General features: G+C 40.9%; 1 protein-coding gene across 1 annotated transcript; it reads right to left on the reverse strand.

Moving 5' to 3' along the window:
* Window positions 1-5,453: 5,453 nt before the first annotated feature.
* FAM162B (family with sequence similarity 162 member B) lies at window positions 5,454-17,492 on the reverse strand. Its single transcript, XM_036995009.2, has 5 exons — window positions 17,471-17,492; window positions 12,964-13,398; window positions 12,717-12,825; window positions 9,708-9,816; window positions 5,454-6,726 (listed from the first exon to the last, which is right to left on the reverse strand). Exons 1-5 carry the CDS (start codon window positions 17,490-17,492, stop codon window positions 6,628-6,630), a joined length of 774 nt encoding a protein of 257 aa, XP_036850904.2. The 3' UTR covers window positions 5,454-6,627.
* Window positions 17,493-18,120: the final 628 nt, after the last annotated feature.

Raw genomic sequence — 18,120 nt, forward strand, 5'->3', positions numbered from 1 at the left:
CAGAACAGTGATGACTGGCCCTCCTGGCACCTCAGAGACAAGGCCCGAAGGCCAGCTTCTTGTATATTCTGGAGTAATGGCCAATTGGCCCTCATGGATCACAGTAGTGTATCTTAAACGGCTAAAAAGTAAGGGCATATTACTGGGGAGTTTTGTGTTATCTTTATGGCCAGTGCATGCACCTCCAATAGCACTATACATAGATGCTTGGGTAACCCCCACGGGGAAAGGGATAAAGATATGGTATACTAGACCCATATAGGGCCCCTTTCCTTCCACTGTCCTAACACAGGACCACTCCCTTGAATGCATCCTATCTGATGGACAAGACTTGCCTATGTTGGTGTCATTAAAACGTCTTATTGTCCCTCAGGTTAATTTCCTGTAACATCTTTGTGTATTGGGTGCACACTCTAGCAAAAACTGCCAACACGCCTGTCTTCTGGATGTGTATAGAGCTCCCTACCAGTTCTGGTACAGGCCTCCCATGTAAAGTGTGGATTGTGAACTTTTGTGAATAGGTCTGGTTTGAATACGATGACCAATTGAATGCCCCTATGTGGAATGACACAATAACTGTCATAAAGACCGGTACGAGAGCAGGTTAATGCCTCCCGGCATACAGTATTCTGTTTGGGAAGGTATGGGGTGGTTTACCAGCATGTCCATAGCCTTGAGTGAAAAGACCCTGAAGTGTATAGAGTGCCATAATGGCACCTGGGATACTGGTATACGTTGGGTGGATCCCTGAGCCCCTTTATGCCCAAATCCATGTAGCAATGGGGCACGATAATTGGAGTAAACAAAATCCAAACCATATAGCAGGAGCATTCCCTGCTCCCTGGATAGCTTTTGGGAATATGGGCAGTACGAATGGCCATATCTCCTGTGCAATTGGACAGGTCATTGTACCTGGGACAACTGTACATACCTGGAAGGTTTCTGTCTACCCACCACAGGTTTCCTCAAATTGGGACAGTTTCAAGTACAGGCAGAGTGAAGCACACTGCATGCATGGTAGTACTACCCTCTGGCCATATAGAGGGGATGACAATGGTAACAGAAGCAAAGGTCACTGCTTTATCACTGCATACAGCATGTCCTTTTAATGCCACCCATAAAGGTATTACCCTCCTTAATGGAGAAGGACAGCATAGGACAGTAGTCCTACAAAATCACATGGCTTTAGATACGTTCATTGCAGCTGAGGCAAGGTGTGTGCCATCCTACACACAGTGTGGTGTGTACATACTGGATGCATAACATAATGTAACTCTAGCTTTACAAGCCCTATAGCAGACAACTCAGCAGATCACAGCCTTATCATACAACCCTTCGATTGCATGGTAGAAGCTGATCTCCTCAGGCTGGAAGATGGCAATTGCCACCATAATTTCTGTAGCTTTCTTTATCCTAATATAGTGGTATAGCTTCTATTGCTGCTGTGGAATCTGGTTGCAATGTTCCAGCCTTCTCACACACAGACCACTGTGGAAGATTGTGCACATGTAGATTGTGAGGCAAGAATCCCTTAAGGGTGGGGTGTGGGGAAAATGGAGTCACCATTATCAAGATACTTGCCTGGATGCTGACCACACCTGTACCCACTGCACAGGCCCAAGGATGCTTACATAATACCCTGGCCCTCTGTGCAGGTGCATGCCGATGTCATTGTTGACAGTGAGCCAGTATCATCTGTGCTGTTACAAAAGGATGCCCACTAGGTATTCTTGCACAATGTAGATGTGATTTCAGCACTCAACCAGCTACCGCAAGAATAAACCCTGGTATGAACCCTCTAACACTCCATTGTCATTTTTCGGTCTCACTGAATCCAGTGTCAACCTGCCAGTAACCAACCACCTGCACTACACCATTTTTATGGTATATCTTAACTAGCCCTCATGATGGTTTATACTGTGGCGAGTACTCTGAAAGACAACTATATATATCAACTTCATAGAAAATATGGTGATAAAAGTTACTGGAAGTGTGAAATATGGCAGTGTAAGGCTAGACTGCCTTACTATACTATACTAGAAAATGATAAATATCAGTTAAAATGATAACACAGCTCAGTTATAAACTCATTACAGCATTAACATTTCGACATTTCCCATAGAACTTTGGAACATTTATCAATGAACATGTGACAACATGCCAAGAACAAACTGTAGAAGGCTTTCACAATGCAAAGCTCAGTTACAAATATACATCCTAGGATTTGGAAAATGATACCTCTCATAATGAAGAAATTAATAATTTTATTTTTTCATGTTATTGTTGGAACCTTTTGCCTCTTCTAGGCCTGTGACGGCTGCAGACTGGAGGTTTCCATCCTCCCTCGTTACTTCCGCGTTCGTGGCGTAACTAGCTTCCCGCGCGCGCGCTCTTGGCTCTAACTCCGCCTCCCCACCTAACCCAAAACCTTCCTAAAGACCCTAGTGACAGATGAGATGATCAATTCCCATTGGTTTCTGTTACGTCCTTATCTTCCCGTATATAACTAAGCCTCTGATGGAATAAGGCTGAGTTTTGCTGCGCCCTTGAGGCTGACACATCTCCCGGCTTGGTGTGGTTTTGTTTTTCCCCGGATCTCAGAGGAGGGTGTCCAAGCCGCCGACACTTGCCCTCTCGCTCAGCCCCAGGGGATGACAGGCTGATCCTGCTTGTCCCCCCGCCTTCTTGTTGCTGAAGAGTAACAGTTATGTCCTCTTTAATGTCTCTCTTGTATTTTTTGTTACCTCATACAGCAAAGTTGCCTTACGGACAAATTGTTATGCAGCAAAAATGTTTGTGGTGAAAATGCTTATGGCAAAGATGTTTATGGTGAAACTACCCAGAACTGGAGGCCATGGTGCTGGGTACCAAGAGAATGATATCTTTTAATGAACTGTATCTTTACCAGTATGTTGTGATCCTCTTTAGTACTTCATTTTCATATTCTTATTCTTACCCTTTTGGATGTGTGTCATAGCTTTACTAGCTTCTTTAGTTTCTGATACGACCAGATGTTCAAAGATAATCTTGTTTACTTCCTGTACCAGATCTGGAATTAGTCATTTCTCCAAGAAGCCCTGATTTCTGTTAATACGAAATGACATTTAGAAACCAAGATCTGCATGTTACAAGTGCACACTAGGACTGGGTTGACCATTATCTAGACCTTTTCAATGGACAGAGCTAGGAGAAACATTTTTAATTACTTAATTGCTATATCAATATGTATGATAGTTGTCTTAACAATACAAATATTACTGTTAATAATATACTTACTAAACAATGGCTTTGTTTTTGGTGGGGGAGGGGATTTTAAAGGTCAAGAATATCCCACTAGAGATATTTTTAAATTTCCTGAAATAGTTACTCTCCATGTGCCAACCTGATACAGATTTATCTATTTTAATTTTTAAGAGTTGATTGCCTTTAAAAAATAATTTTGTTTCTATAATTGTGTAACACACTTATATTGCTCTAAAGTATATATAACAAGACATATTCAGAAAGTTTACCTTCTGTGCCTGTTCCCTCCAACATATTTCTTCCCTTGTCCTATAAGTAACACTAAAAGGGTGTTTTAGTTTATCCTTTACTTTTTAATATAAAAAAACATTTACATATCTCCTCCTTTAATGGATAAACAATAGCATACTACATATTTTTTTTCCATTGTGCTTCTTTTCACTCAACTATAATCTATAGTTCATGCCATAGCAGAATAAGAGCTCTTTATTCCTAACTGTATCTGCATGGTGCTCCATTGGGTGAACATACCACATCTATTCAATGAATCCCCTACTGACGGACATTTGTTTTTAGTAACATTGTAAACAGTGTGGCAAAATCATTATACATTTGTGGCTCAATAAATACACATGTACTTTTGCCAGATGCTGTCAAATTTCCCTCCATTGGGGTCATACTGTCTTTCATTCTTAACAGCAAAATATGTGAGTACCTGCCTTCTCACAACCTTGGCAACATAGTATGTTGTTTAGGTCACTTTGCAAGCAGCTTTATTGTACTAATTTATATACTTTAAAATTCACCCATTTTAAGCGTACAGGTTTAGTTTTCCTAACTTTCTCAGGTGTGCAGTTTATGCTTTACTACAATCTAATGTTAAAACACTTTCATCACCTCAATAAATTCTGTTGTGAGCTCTTTTAACAAAATGTTTGGTATAGTTATTTGGAGGATTGGGTTAACACAGATGGCATGAATTCTGGCCCCAAATACATGTGATAACAAACTTATGGTTCGGTGTTCAAGGACTTTCTCCTACTTTTCATTTAGATCTAAAGATAATAAGTAGGTAAGTTTCTCTCCTTTCTCCTCTTCTCTGAGGCACTGTGATAGTTGGGTTTTATTTGTCAATTTGGCTAGGCAATACTACCCAGTTATTCAATTAAACACTAATCTAAATGTTACTATAAAGCTATTGTGTAGACAGGGTTAACATCTACAGTTAGTTGACTTGCAGTAAAGGAGATATCCTTGAAAATCTGGGTGGCCTGCAACCAATTAATTGAAAGACGTGCAGCACTAAATTGAGGTTTCCCTGAAGAATAAAATTCTGCCTTTGTACTGTAGCTTTAGCTCCTGCCAGAGGAATCTTTTACTGGTTCTATCTCTCTGGCAGAACACGGACTGCTACAGGCACCCCACCAACATCACCATCATATTCCCGTTTGATCATCTGACATGTTTTCTGGGATTCTGGCTTCATGTGAATCTCCAACCTCTCAGGCCTCATGTTTTTGTCTATTCTGTCTACGTGGCAAAGAGCAGCATAAGATAGACTTAAATCTCTGGATTTTTACTTACTTATTATCTAAAGCAAAAATCTTGGTTCTTTTCCCAACAATTCAGCCAAGTGTTTTAAAAGATGCTTTAAAAAATATTTTAACCAAAATTTTTACTTCAATACTAGAGGACTTCTCTGGACATCTAGTCTTCCACTAACCAGAAATGGAAATCATCATATTCACCCTTATATTTTCTTTTGAGTTTTACTATAGTATTTAGGATATCCCAGGAGTCATAGGCAAGTTGTACAAAAGATTTTCAAAGAAGTACACAAAAAAGATATTTTAAAGATCTTTAAATCTGCTTTCCAGATCTTTGAACTCTACCCTTCCCTAAAATTGATCTACCTTTTCCAAGAACAGGCTCTTCTTACCCCTCCTCATAATCAACTTTGTACTGCTGTGCTAAAAAAAATAAGTATTTCTCACCCATTCTGAATCTCACTCATACTTTGCTCTATGGGTGCAAAAACCTGGGTCACAAATGGCTAAGTTAAGAATGGATAGCTCTTGAGGGAGAGTCCCACATGGACAAAACAACTCCTGTGCAAAATGCTAAAGTGGCCCACGTGTTGGTGCCTCCAGGGGATGGCCCATCGCAATGCTTCGTGCCTTTTCTGTCTGTCTCAGAGTTGAATTCAGAAATGAGATTATCATCACAGGAATGTGTATTAACATTTTCATTTTCAAATCAAAGTAAGACTTTTTCTAACAGAAAATGAGTTCGGTTTGGTTTATTACTTTGATAAAGAGGACTAGTTTTGTCCTTAAAATTACAAAGCAGATATACTCCATAAATTGAATGAGCTATGTAGCTTCATGGTGATGAGGGAAAATATGTTAAAGTATACTTAATGTACAATAAACTGGAAATTATATCATTTCAACTACTTGTGCTTATGATTAAAAAACTATAGATGCCAAAAATGTGTGGAGGAGATAACATAATTTTAAAAGTCGTTTTAGGTCTCAAAGACCATTGACACATCCATTTTTCCCTTTCTAATGTTTTTGTCTTTTTAAGTTGTTTTTATAATTGTTGTTTTAGTACTTTTATCTTTTTAGAATAATTAATAGTTCTTAGGTTATAAAATTTTCAAGTGTGTTTTACCTAGTTACTGCAAACCATGGAAAGGATGCCCAAAGGTACTATTCAATTATCAAATGCAGTAGAACTTTGGTTAAAAATTAGATTTTAAAGAGTCCTTCCTTAGTGGTTTAGTTCAATAACATTTAAATGACATGCACAGAGTACTCATTTTGGCACTATTTCTAATGGCTAAAAACTGGACCAAATATCCATATAAATTGTGGCATACTTATACAATGGAATATTATAATAATAAATATGAATGAATTCATACTACATAATTTGTGGATCAATCTCAAAATATAATGTTGAATATCAGAATCCACACTCAAAAGTACATATTGTGTAATTCCATTTATATGAAGTTCAAAAACAAGAAAACTATCTATGGTGATAAAACTGGCACAGTGTAGGGTAATGACTGAGACAGGGCAGGAAGGAGGCTTCTTACGTGCTGTTGATATTCTACATCTTGATCTGGGCAGTGCTTAGGCAGGTGTGTTCACTGTATAAAAATGCATCAAGATGTATAAACTTACGTTCACTTTTCTAAATGTCTGTTAGACTTCAAGAGAAGTTTACTAAAAAGTAAAAATAAAAAGACTTTGTGCTTCTTTCCACCAAAATAAAATAATGGCAAATATTTTGCCAAATAGTCTATTCTACCTATCTTTTATTTTTGCCGATAATAGAGATGATATTCTGATTAACACTCTCTCACTCAGAATGTCACTTAGCCTTAGCCTGTGCAGCCAGTGCGGCTTCCTCACGCCACTTAGCTTTCTTTGCTAGGTTCCAACTTGTTAAGGATTCATGTCGTTCTGCAGCCTGGAAAAGAAAAAACAGGGAAGAAAAGCAAAGTGATTCCCTGGAAAGAATCTGGTTTTAGATAGACATAATAGGAGAGACTCTTTGAGAAAGAAAAAAGTAACTTAAAACATCTGTCACAAATAGTATCCAAGAAAAGTGATCCTTATAGAACAGAAAAAAATTACTTAAGTTGCTAGACTTGGAGTCAACAGGACAGCTGATATTAGAAATCTGCCCCTACCTTCTCTTGGCACACATAAAACATATTTGTTCGATAAAAAGTAAAAAAGAAAAAAAAATCAAATACTTAAGTTCAAAATCAAGAAAGGAAAATCCTTGGGTACCAGAGATGGTAAGAACTCCAAAGGCATGAATTGGTGGGGGATGAAAAGGACTAAAGTCAGGAAGGAAGAAAATGGCTTCAGTCAGGGGATATTAGGAAAAAAATATTGCCTTAACAGCTATAGACTGGGAGTTTAATCTCTGCAACAGGTAATTCCAGGATTTGGATCTGGAGTTGGAAATATCAGGAAAAATTATGCAATGATGAAGTGAAATGACTAAAACAACTCTCACTAGCCCGAGGAACTGGCAAGGAGATTAGGCATTTATCTTGGCAGAAAATCATCTGTGAAAAGGAAAGATAATCAGCATGATAATTATGAGGTAAGAACTCTAGGAAATAGATCTGAGGAAATAATCTAAATGTAGTACAGAGATAAAGATACAAAAAATAGAGAAGTTAAGAGACATGGAGAATAGAATTTAAAGTTCCAACACACATTCATAATAGGTGGAAAGAATAGATAGAATGGGGGAAGGAGCTATATTCAGAATTATAATAGCTTAGATTTTTTTGGAAGCAAGGAAAGTCAGAGACCCTCAGACTGAAGAGCAAATACAATTTTAATAGATATTGATGGACATCTAATATGTATCCCACACTTAAAACATAACCAAAATAAAGGACCTGATATATTTTGCATATCATGCCCACCAGTTCTTTCCGCAGCCTTACACATCTCAACACATGGCAGCAGCATCCACCTAGTTCCTCAAGTCAAAAATTCGGGCTTTTGGTTTCTTTCTTCCATTTTTTCCCCTCTTCCCAGATTGAATTTACCACAACCTTCTATACTTTCTACCTCCCCAAATGTATCTTAAATTATTAACCTTTCTCTACTTCTATCTGCCACAGTCTTAAAGTACATCATTAATTGATCAAAATAAAAGGTGAACTGGAGAGAGGCAAAAGGGACAGCAGTGAGATCATTCAGAAGATATGGCAAAAAACTAGGCAACAGATAATTGGTTATCTCAGATCATAATGATATTAGAAGACATGGTGAGGAGTAATCCATTTGTGGATATATTTTAAAGTGGAGCCAACAGGACTGCTGATGTATATGACTTATTTATGAGCAGCTGGGAAGATGATTAACTAGTGAATACCTGTATGAGGCCATTTTTGATGAGGTAGTCAGGGAATCTCTTTCTGAAAAAAATGAGAATAAGCCAGCAAGGGTAAGACCAGAAAAAAGGAAAGCCTAGAGGAATAAGGGTTTGGTGTATTAGAGTACAGAAAGGTACTGGTGTGGATGGAGCATAACAAAGAGAAAATGATATGAAACAGGGAGGGTCAGACAGTATCAAGCCCCAGTATGTCATGTAGGTGCTAAGAGAATCAACAACATGTAGGCTGTCAATTACCTAGGGTAGGCTAAAAGAAGAGATGACAAAATTTCTTTATTTCTGTGTTTGTGTTCAGCCCAGCAAATATTTAGGAAATTTCCCATCTGATGAGAATAATCTAAGTTCTTTGCCAAGTCAAAAGAAATGAATGGACATATACATGATGTCAGTGAACCTACAGGCCTTAGTGCCTATGTGAATTAGTGGCCTCAATACTCTTAAAAAACCTGAGAAATAAAGGGCAGAATCATATGATGAGGCAAAGTGGTAGCTGGCTAAACATGTCCAGAGAGAGAAGATGTATGGATCCAAGCAAACTATTTTGTGAGATGTAGCTGCTAAAATCTATATCCAATTCTGTCAGCACTATTAAAACTGTGTTCATAAACAAGTACGTTACAACCACATTCTAAGGATTCAGCTGCAGGTGCCACAAATGAAGAGGACACTGATAAAACTGTAGGGTGTCCAGAGGAAAGCTCAAAGTAGAGGGGAGTTGATAATTACTGAGAAATCAAGACTGGCAGAAGAGAAGATTCACAGGGATGTGTTAGATGTCTCCCAACATTGTGGGACTGCTCTTCATGGTAAAAGTGATATGCAGATGGAAGGGTTTGAGGAAGCAAGAAACAAAACTAGAGAGTCAGTACAACACAGAGAAGACAAGTTCGATAGCATCGTATTATGCTGATGGACAGTGACTGTAATGGGATACGTCGTGGGGACTTGATAATGGGGGAAGTCTAGTAACCATACTGTTTGTTGCTCATGTAATTGTACATTAATGATAGCAATAGATAGATAGATGAAAAATTAAAAAAAAGAAAACTAGAGAGTCATCAACTCTCAATTTCTCTCTAGAAACCACATACTGGAGATAATAAGGAAGGAACTCATAAACAGGGTATAGACAAGCCAGTGAACCGTGGAGATCACTTCTAAGATTTGCATTTCTATTTCATGATTCCATACAATAGCATGTGATTTAAGGAATGATCTCCTCTCTGGATAACTTTCATATGAAGAAGTTGTTCTTATGCAATTTAAACCAGGCTGTAAACTCTCCTGTTTGTTTTGTTTATCTTATCAGTGAAAACAAACTTTTGTCCCATATAGTTAATTTGTTGACTCCAATTTCCAGTAACAAATTTGTTTCCATTATAATGGATACATGTGGGTGGTTTGGGATGTCTAAGATGAAATTGTTCTTACACTGAAAGAACAGCAATGATTCCCATATTGAGAACAAGGCTCACAATATTTCTTAAAACTCACAATTCTATCTCTATTTTTAAAGAGGTACTTACCCTTTTGGCTGACGCTATCACAGCAAAACATGCGATAATTGTGAGTCCAATCATTATGTAACAAGCTTTCACTCGAGCTTTGTTTCTTGCAGCATCTATCATTTCTGGCCTAAACCAAGATGTATAGTCAACTGTTAAAGCAATATGATTTTCTCACTGGCAAAACAGACCATTTGTTATGTAAATATTCCCAAAATGTCCCTGAATGCAAACTGCAGATGTGAAAGACTTCCAAATGCTAGTCCATTATCTTACCAATTTCAAATTGACCTTCAATTTTCAAATTTAGGTCATAATTAATGTTAGCCACTACGAAACACAGTGTAGCATATTTAGTTTCTAATTGCTCACAATGTAACTACTAGAGAGTACACCTAACTTTCCATCATTTTTTCTTTCCACTTGCTAAGGTAGAGATAAGAATTAAAGCCTATGTATGTTTATGACTCGGGTCCATTTGGCTTGTGTTAGTTATCAGGTGGGCTTTTGTATTCAGTCTTAAATAGCTTGATTTTTAGAACTCATTTTCATCATTTTGCTTTTTCACTGGCTTTCCAAACTTATTGCCCCCTCCCATCCTATCCCAATTAAAGATACTGTATTTACTTACTTATGATCACTGTTATACTATTAATATACTTCATACCTTTTTTAAGAATGGATATTAGTGAAAGGGTGTTTCCTTTATGGATTTTGCATGAAGTTTTCAAAAAGTGATCAAAATCAGAACTGGCTAAAGAAAAAGAAGATGGCTTTGTTTTCTTATTATTTTTAAATTTTATCTGCTTATTTGAATAGTGGGAGGTCTTATTTATTAATAAAGTTACATGCAAGTTGCCCGAGCTTGTGGCAATACCACTTACAAAACAGTGTACAAAATTTATCAGGCCTTGGGTCTTTTATACTGAAAAATACTTAAACAATTTGCATAATTAAACTGCAGTTTATAAATACACATCATTAAAGAATGAGTCTTGAGAATGTATTTGGCAGTTTTCTTTATTATCTAATGTCGTTTAAATAGAATAGTTACATTAAAAAAAACTTCAGAAAGACAGGTTGCAATTTCTTTCAAAAATGAAAACTTTTTAACCTTTGCACTAATTGAAAAGAGCACAGGAAACCAATATCTAGCCTGTTTTTCTTATATTTTAGGCAGACTAATGTAAGTTTTACGATGATAGATGCAAACTGGTGAATGTGGAGACATTATTAGATTTTATTTGTTGCTGACTTTTGTTCCAGATGGAACCTAAAAGATCTGATCTTTATTATCCATCCATCTGGCTTTGATCTAATTTTATAACAAATTAGTTGAGCACTGAAAAAGGCAAGAGAAAGTACAGTTATTACTAAATATCATTAGTGTATGGTACAAAAATTATAGGTCACTTGTTAATTATATGTCCATTAACAGCACACAAAGTGAAAGCTGTTTCTATGGTAAGTCTAACACTTAGCTTAGGAGGCACATGTCTCCTAAAAAGCATTGCTTAAAAAAATTATAGAAAATAAAAAAATGAAAAATATTCAGATATTTTCATGTTTCCATCTCAAAACTGTATTTTTCATTGGCATCTTGTTCAAAGTACTTCTTTGTTATCCTGAGGAAATTGGTTTGTTTCTGTAAAATGAGTCTTTTCACATATACAGCTATGTTGATGAAAGAGGATCTACTTACCGTCTCTTAACAAGTATCAATTTACAATCATGCAGGTTCTTTACATTCCTGACTACCCTGTTATTAGAATTCAAAATCCAAAAAATTTCAGGGTGGTGTTTTAATTTTTCTGAGGCTAATTTCTGCTTTAGGCGAAGTCTGTACTTTGGAGTCTATAGATCTCAAGGAAAAAAAATATTTCTTAATATTAAATAATGTGTCTGAGATTGAATACTGAAAACAAATTTCAAATCCCATGTTATTTCAAACTCTTGTCCATTCCTCATTAAATACTTTGATCCAAGAAAGGAATAAAACTGTTTAAGAATTGTTGAGTGAACATTTCCCACCACATTTCTTTCGATTTATTTCAGATGCTTTTGTAACTTGCAAATGAACGAGCAATAAAGATGTAGGCAATATGTGCAGAAGATGTAGGCCCAGTTTCCATTACCCATTCTCACAGGACTTGGTTACATTGTATAAATATAGTATACAAAACACGTGAAATCCTTATTTGATATAGCTTTAGTCTTCCAATTTTTAAAAAAATATCCGTTTAAAAAGTAGCAGATTGATTTTATTCTTGGTTTTCTTCCTCCTCTTTTACCCACTCTCTTTTGAAAGTGCTGGGGAAGATTTTTGGGCTGTGCATAAATTAAAACTAGAAGATAGTTTTTTACATTTTTAAAAAACAGGTTACATTTATCCTAGGTGAAGCTGTCAAGCTTTAGTTTTACCTTTACGGAATCTCTTGCTTTGGATTTGGGATGGTGAAAAGTCCAGCGATGCTCCGGGGATCCCAGCCTGAGTAAATCTGGTGCTCAGAAGGCTGTACAACGACGTACTCCAGGGATTCCCCGGCCCAGAAAAGGAGGTCGTGTGTCTGCGGCCTCTTCCCAGAGGCTTTTCAGCCATCCCGGGAGCCATGATCCTTTCTTGGGTGGAGCAGGGAGCCGCCCTGACCACAGCCCTTCTTCCTCTCTGGCTTCCCCGTAGCCACCCAGGATGCACCCGAGGGCTGTGCCTTCCTTCTCTTTGGCCCTAGTGCTCCGGTGCCTCGCGGCTGGTAGCTTGCTGGGGGCGGGTATCGGAGCAACGGTGCAAATGCCCACTGAACGTCTGGGTTGTCACCCACTGTCAACAATCTCCCTGAGCACTTAGCTGCCCACAGTCAAGGAACTTGACATTTAGCCGCATTAGGGGTGTGATTCTTAAGAATTGGGGCTCTGCGGCGGCCTTCGCTCCAGGCACGCCCAAGTCGACAGGTGGCTAGACCCCGCGCCCCCCCAGGCCCGGCCAGACCCTCCCTGAATCCGAAACCGGGTGGCCTCACAGACCACACTTACGGGATCCGAGGCGGGATCTCTTCTATCGCTTTGAAACGCCCGGTCCACAGCAAGATTTTCTTGTCGAATTGCGAGGGCGTGTGCTCGGCGGGGACCCTGTGAACCTTTCCTGTTGCAAAAGCAACAGTGATGGACCATGTAACCAACACAGACGGCGCAGTGGTTAGGTGTGCAGCCCCGGCCCCCGCTCCTCTCCGGCCCCTGGCAGCCCCCTCCCTCTCAGGACATTTTCCCAGCCCCGGCTCACCCGGATCTTGGGGCCCAGAGCCCCTGGGGGTCCCGCCTGTGGAGTAGCCGGGGAGACCCCGGGACCGGAGAGTCGTCCCGGGGGCACATCGGAGGAGGCTCCCCGGGCCGGGACGTAGGAGACTCCCCACGGCGGCGGCGAGCATGCTGCGCCCAGTTCCCCTGCCCGCAGCCGCAGGCCGAACCAGCGCGCCAGCTGCCGGGCCATCCGCCCAGACCCCCCTTCGACCCCGGGCGCTCCCAGCGTAGCGGCGGCGCACAGCTGGAGCTCTGACGCGCGCCTGCGCAGCTCCCGGGCCCCGCCCCCGGCCGGCCACCCAGCGCAGGGCGCCACGACCCTGGGCACTGGTTCCCTCACGGGCGGGGCCCAGGGAGCTGCCGTCTCGGCTGGAACACTCGGCGCAGAGATCCCCCACCTGCTGAACGCTCCCTGCAACTCATTTCAAAGGCATTTTTGTGTACTGAGAAGAAACTTGTTTCCGTCAGGCTTTCACCCCTTGTTCGAAGAAATCTAAACCCTCTCCTCCAGGAAGAGCCAGCAGTCTTTCAAGTGTAGGATATTTCAAATTTTACCAAGTGGAAGGACACTCGATAAAGTTCTGATTTTCCCATGAGAATTTTTTGAACTTGGCGCCTCACCCCACCCTCCATACTTTTTCACTTTTCTAAGCAAAATAACCTCAGTTGCTACAGTTTTCTCCACCTCTTGGTTTTTAGAAAGAAAACAAACTCTCCAAACTCCCTTCAAAAGGAGCCTTTCTTCTAACTTCCATCATCATTCTTCTGCGCAAACGGTACAATCTACTATTCTCTGGCATCAAATGGGAACAGGGACTCGGAGAACAGACAAGCTGAAGAAATTACTCTGCTTATTCATATTCCATGGACAACAGACCCCAGCCAGGTCAATGTGCTCTTCAGGACCTAGCCCCTGGCCCAGCTTACCCAGAGGTGGAGGGTGGGGGGGGCAGCTATTTCTTAAGAGTGGTTAGGGTTATTCCTCTAAATGTGCCTCACACACAGTAACACTTCAGAAGATGCTATGGTTTCTTTCCCTTCATAGTCTTTGTTTAAGTCCCAAAACACAGGATCATTTTAATTCATAAAATCTCCTGTAGGGGATTGTACGGAGCTATGAGCTCCCTGGTGATAAGGGTTATTATCTTATTCACCATTGTACCCCCAGGATTTACCTGAAAATTAGCATTTAGCAGATACTTAAAAAGTATTTGCTTAAAAAAAGAGTAAGTGAATACAACTCCTCAATAATAAGATAGACTCCATCTGGGCTAGTTTAAGACAGAAATATATGAGGACATGCTACATGATGAACTGAATGAGTTCCAACCTGGCAAAGAATGTTGCCATAGATAATATTTGATTGTTCCAGGAATATGCTACTTGAAAATCCTCCCATTACTCAAAAGTGCTATTTTTCCTTTTATTTTTCTTCACATCGCTAAAATATCCATAGAGCTACAGAAATACATCTTTTCAAAACAACCAATCACTAGTAATTCACAAAGGAATATTAAACTAGCTAAATAAGTTTATTTCCCTGGAGAGAACCAAATGTCAGCTTTCTATGTCAGGCATGTTTTTCTATCTCAAGCTTCTCTAGTACTGCAGAACAACAGAGAATAAGGGCTTATGTCATGAGAGAAAGAACAATTTGCATTCTGGTCCCCCTTCCTCACTGGATTAAAATATCCCTATTTGGCAGCGGCCTACATTAAAAAAATTACAGCTGCATGAGAGATGCTTTTTCTTCAGTTCCAGAATTGGAACAAAAAAACTGCAAACAACTTCTCATAGAATTAAAATCTAATTATATTCCTTTCATTCTTCTTTTTTCTTTCTTTTCTCCCAGTCTTCCCCGCCTCCCCCCCTCTCGGCCCAGAGTAGCTCATTTATTCACTTAACAAATTTACTGAGTGCCTCCTTAGTAGTCTCCAAGGTTATAGCAGGTAAGCAAACGAAGACGGTTCCCCCTACAGAGCTTATTATTAATCCATGATGCTTTCAGTTTACCAGTTGTGCACTATCTTATTTTTTGATACAATGACATCGATTTGTGTGTACTTACAATTTTGTTCCTTCAAGGTTTGTTTTTGATTAGTATCATTTATGTTTCCATCAAGGAATAAATTTTAAACAAAGTTTGTGGGTAAAATTGTAGTTTTTCCAGAATCCCTTACCTGGCTTTAGTGCATCTCCAAATCAACTGGCATTTCTAAGGGGTGGAGAGAAGTACTTCATCTCTGTATCAGTGGTAATTACCTGGGCCACCAAGGGCTTATCTGAACCTGAGAGGCTGGGGGGAGGTTTTGCTTGCTTCTGCCAGCTAAGGAGAGAGATGGCCCCCAGACCAGTTTGTAAGCAATAAACGGGTTTTAAACTTTATTTCTCCCTTTGACTGATTTTGGTTTTAGAGGTATTTTGCCCAGGGATTTCCTCTCCCTGGAGTTACATCTGGTGGAAGTTAGCAGGACCTATGAACCTGAAATCTGCCTAAATGGGTGCGACCTTTGGGAGGGCTGCCCCTGGAGATGGTGGGGAGATGCCCAGAAGCCCCCCTGTGGATAGGGGGGCGTCCCCAGTGGCTGCAGCGGCACAGGGTACAGCTTCATCTGTTACTGTCCCCTTATCTGTGGGTTTTCCAATTTGAGCGCCCCTAGTGAGAAATTGGTCTAGCGTAAAGCATCTCCTAGAGGGATGGGCCCTTCCCCAGAACTAGGGAAGGGTGGAGACACGGGAAGCTGCAGAATTTGCCCTCTGTGAGATAGAACACTGCTTAGAGGTCCTGAGTGGCTGTGTAACAGCTGGCATTAGGGAGTCTCTTTTCCTTGAGATAGTGGAAAATGTTATCGAGGAAAGAGAGAAGGTTATGCAGGAGAGAGACTATCAAAGAGAAAGAGAGGATTATCCAGAGGGTTAGGGAAGAGAGGGAGGGACTTAGGTGGGAGAGGGAAACACTTCAGCATTGCTTGGAGAAGCTGGATGATAACCTATGGGATGCCCTTAAGGAATAGTTATTGAAAAGACAGGTGTAAGTCCGGGGAAAGGAAATCCTGGGGCAAAATACCTCTAAAAACCAAAATCAGTCAAAAGGAGAAATAAAATTTAAAACCCATTTATTCCTCACAAACTGCAGTCCCAGGCCATCTTTCTTCTCTGCTCAAGCAGCCACAATACCGGCCCTCCCCCTCACCTCTCAGGTACAGATAAGCCCTCTGTTACCCAGGTATTTACCCATTGATATGGAGATGAACTTCTCCACCCATAAGGAAAGATGCAAATGAACTAAAGCCATACTTCTTTCCACCTCTGAACCCCTATTGATACGCAGATATACTAAAGCCAGGTGAGATATTCTGGAAATGTTTCAATTTTACCCACAACAGGTCGAGCTCCTGGAAGATTCATTAGCAGTGGTGAGGGAAGAAGCGACCGGAAAAGCCACTTTGCAGGAGGCCATGGAGGAGGGGAGGAAAGAGTGGTGCCTTCAGCCCCAGAGATGATGGAGGAGCCCAGGGGGATGGGGTGGTGGGATGTGGAGGGGAAGATGGGCCAATCTGCTGCCAAGGCCAACACCCGAGGTACAAGCCACTCCTGTATTAAAGGCCTGCCCTGCTATAATTAAGAAAATAAAAACAAAACAACTGTGGGCTCCTCCGGAGGAGGAGCTGCCCCCTTCCCAGGTTATGGAGCATTCCATGCTCCACCCCTATACTCAGAATGAGCTGGTGAATATGAACGTCCAGCATAGGCAGAGGCCATCAGAATCTCTACCTACGTGGCTTTTACGTCTCTGGGATATGGGGGTGGAAAACATTGTTATGTCAAGTGCTGAAATGAGTAGAATGACTTCCCTGACAACTCACTCTTCCCTCTGGTAGCTGTTGCCAAGTGCCTGTCATGCCTCAAGGAATGGCTGACAGCTGCCATCAGGACAGTTTGGCCTAATCAGGGTGATTTACCATATCTATCCACTAGTTGGAAAACGTATGTAGAGCTCCAATACTATTGTGGAAATTGGGTATGCAAAATATCATCTATAATATGGACCCCCAGGGCCCAGATGAGGAGGTGTTCATGGTAGGAATGAGAAATCCAGTGCTGCATACAGCTCCCACATCTCTCTTTGGGTCCCTAGTGAATACTCTTGCCCCCCACCTAGGGCAACCCATAAGTACCCATAACTTGTACTTTAGCATATCTGGGGGAGGTTCAAACAGTAAGGGTAATACTGGCTATGCCTGAAAGGAGAGGTGCAGAAGGCCCAGTGAAGGTCTCAAGGACCCAGATGTGGATTGATTTGCTATAGGCCAGAGTAGTGAAAGAAAAACTTGATCTTATTAAAAGTGTGACACTAATTAAAACCAGAGCAGCAGTTCCAGCCACTGAGGTCCAGGACATGGAAACCAGAGTCAAGGCCTCATTCTCTGCCTGTGTCCCTGCAAAACTTCCTGGGGGACAGTACTCAGGATTCGCCTGGGCCCTCACACCCACAGGAGGATGATTGGGCATTGCGGTTCAACTGAGGAGGGGTCAAGGTTCCCACCTTGGGGTACATGGTGGGGACCAGAGGCCACATGTAGAATTAACAGTTCATTGGTCACCTGTGAATGTACAATGTGTCCTGGTGCTGGTGGACACAGGAGCTGAGTGTTCTCTGATTTATGGCAACCCTGAATGTTTTCCCGGGACCCCTGCTGTAATAGATGGCTATGGGAGTAAGGCAATTAGAGTGAAGAAAGCCCAAATCCCATTGGGGATAGGGCATTTACCCCCAAAGGAGTATACTGTGTACATATCTCCCATCCCTGAATATATTTTGGGGGTCGATATCCTGCAGGGCCTGTGGTTACAGACGCATGTGAGTTCTCACCAAGAGTGCATGTGGTAAAGGCAGTTCTGAGGGGACATGCTAAGCACCCACCTGTAGTGCTGCCTGTACCTTGGCAGGTGACAAATACTAAGCAATATAAATTGCCTGGGAGGCACAAGGAAATTGGAGAAACTAAAATTGGAGAAGATGGGGAAGGTGGGCATCATAAAGCCCACTCATAGTCCTTTTAATTCCCCAGTGTGGCCAGTGAAAAAGCCAGATGGCTCCTGGCAAATGACTGTGGACTACAGGGAATTGAATGAAGTC

This window comes from Manis javanica, chromosome 13 (assembly GCF_040802235.1).
Source record: "Manis javanica isolate MJ-LG chromosome 13, MJ_LKY, whole genome shotgun sequence".
Taxonomy (NCBI): domain Eukaryota; kingdom Metazoa; phylum Chordata; class Mammalia; order Pholidota; family Manidae; genus Manis; species Manis javanica.

Bases quoted from the DNA above. Each gene is read 5' to 3' on its own strand.
- FAM162B (XM_036995009.2), bottom strand. From the start codon at position 17,492: ATGCCCAATCATCCTCCTGTGG. The intron at 9,817-12,716 runs GTAAGTGTGGTC...ATCTTGGTTTAG, and splicing joins GAGATCCCGCCTCGGATCCC to GCCAGAAATGATAGATGCTG. The intron at 6,727-9,707 runs GTAAGTACCTCT...TTTCTTTTCCAG, and splicing joins TGATAGCGTCAGCCAAAAGG to GCTGCAGAACGACATGAATC.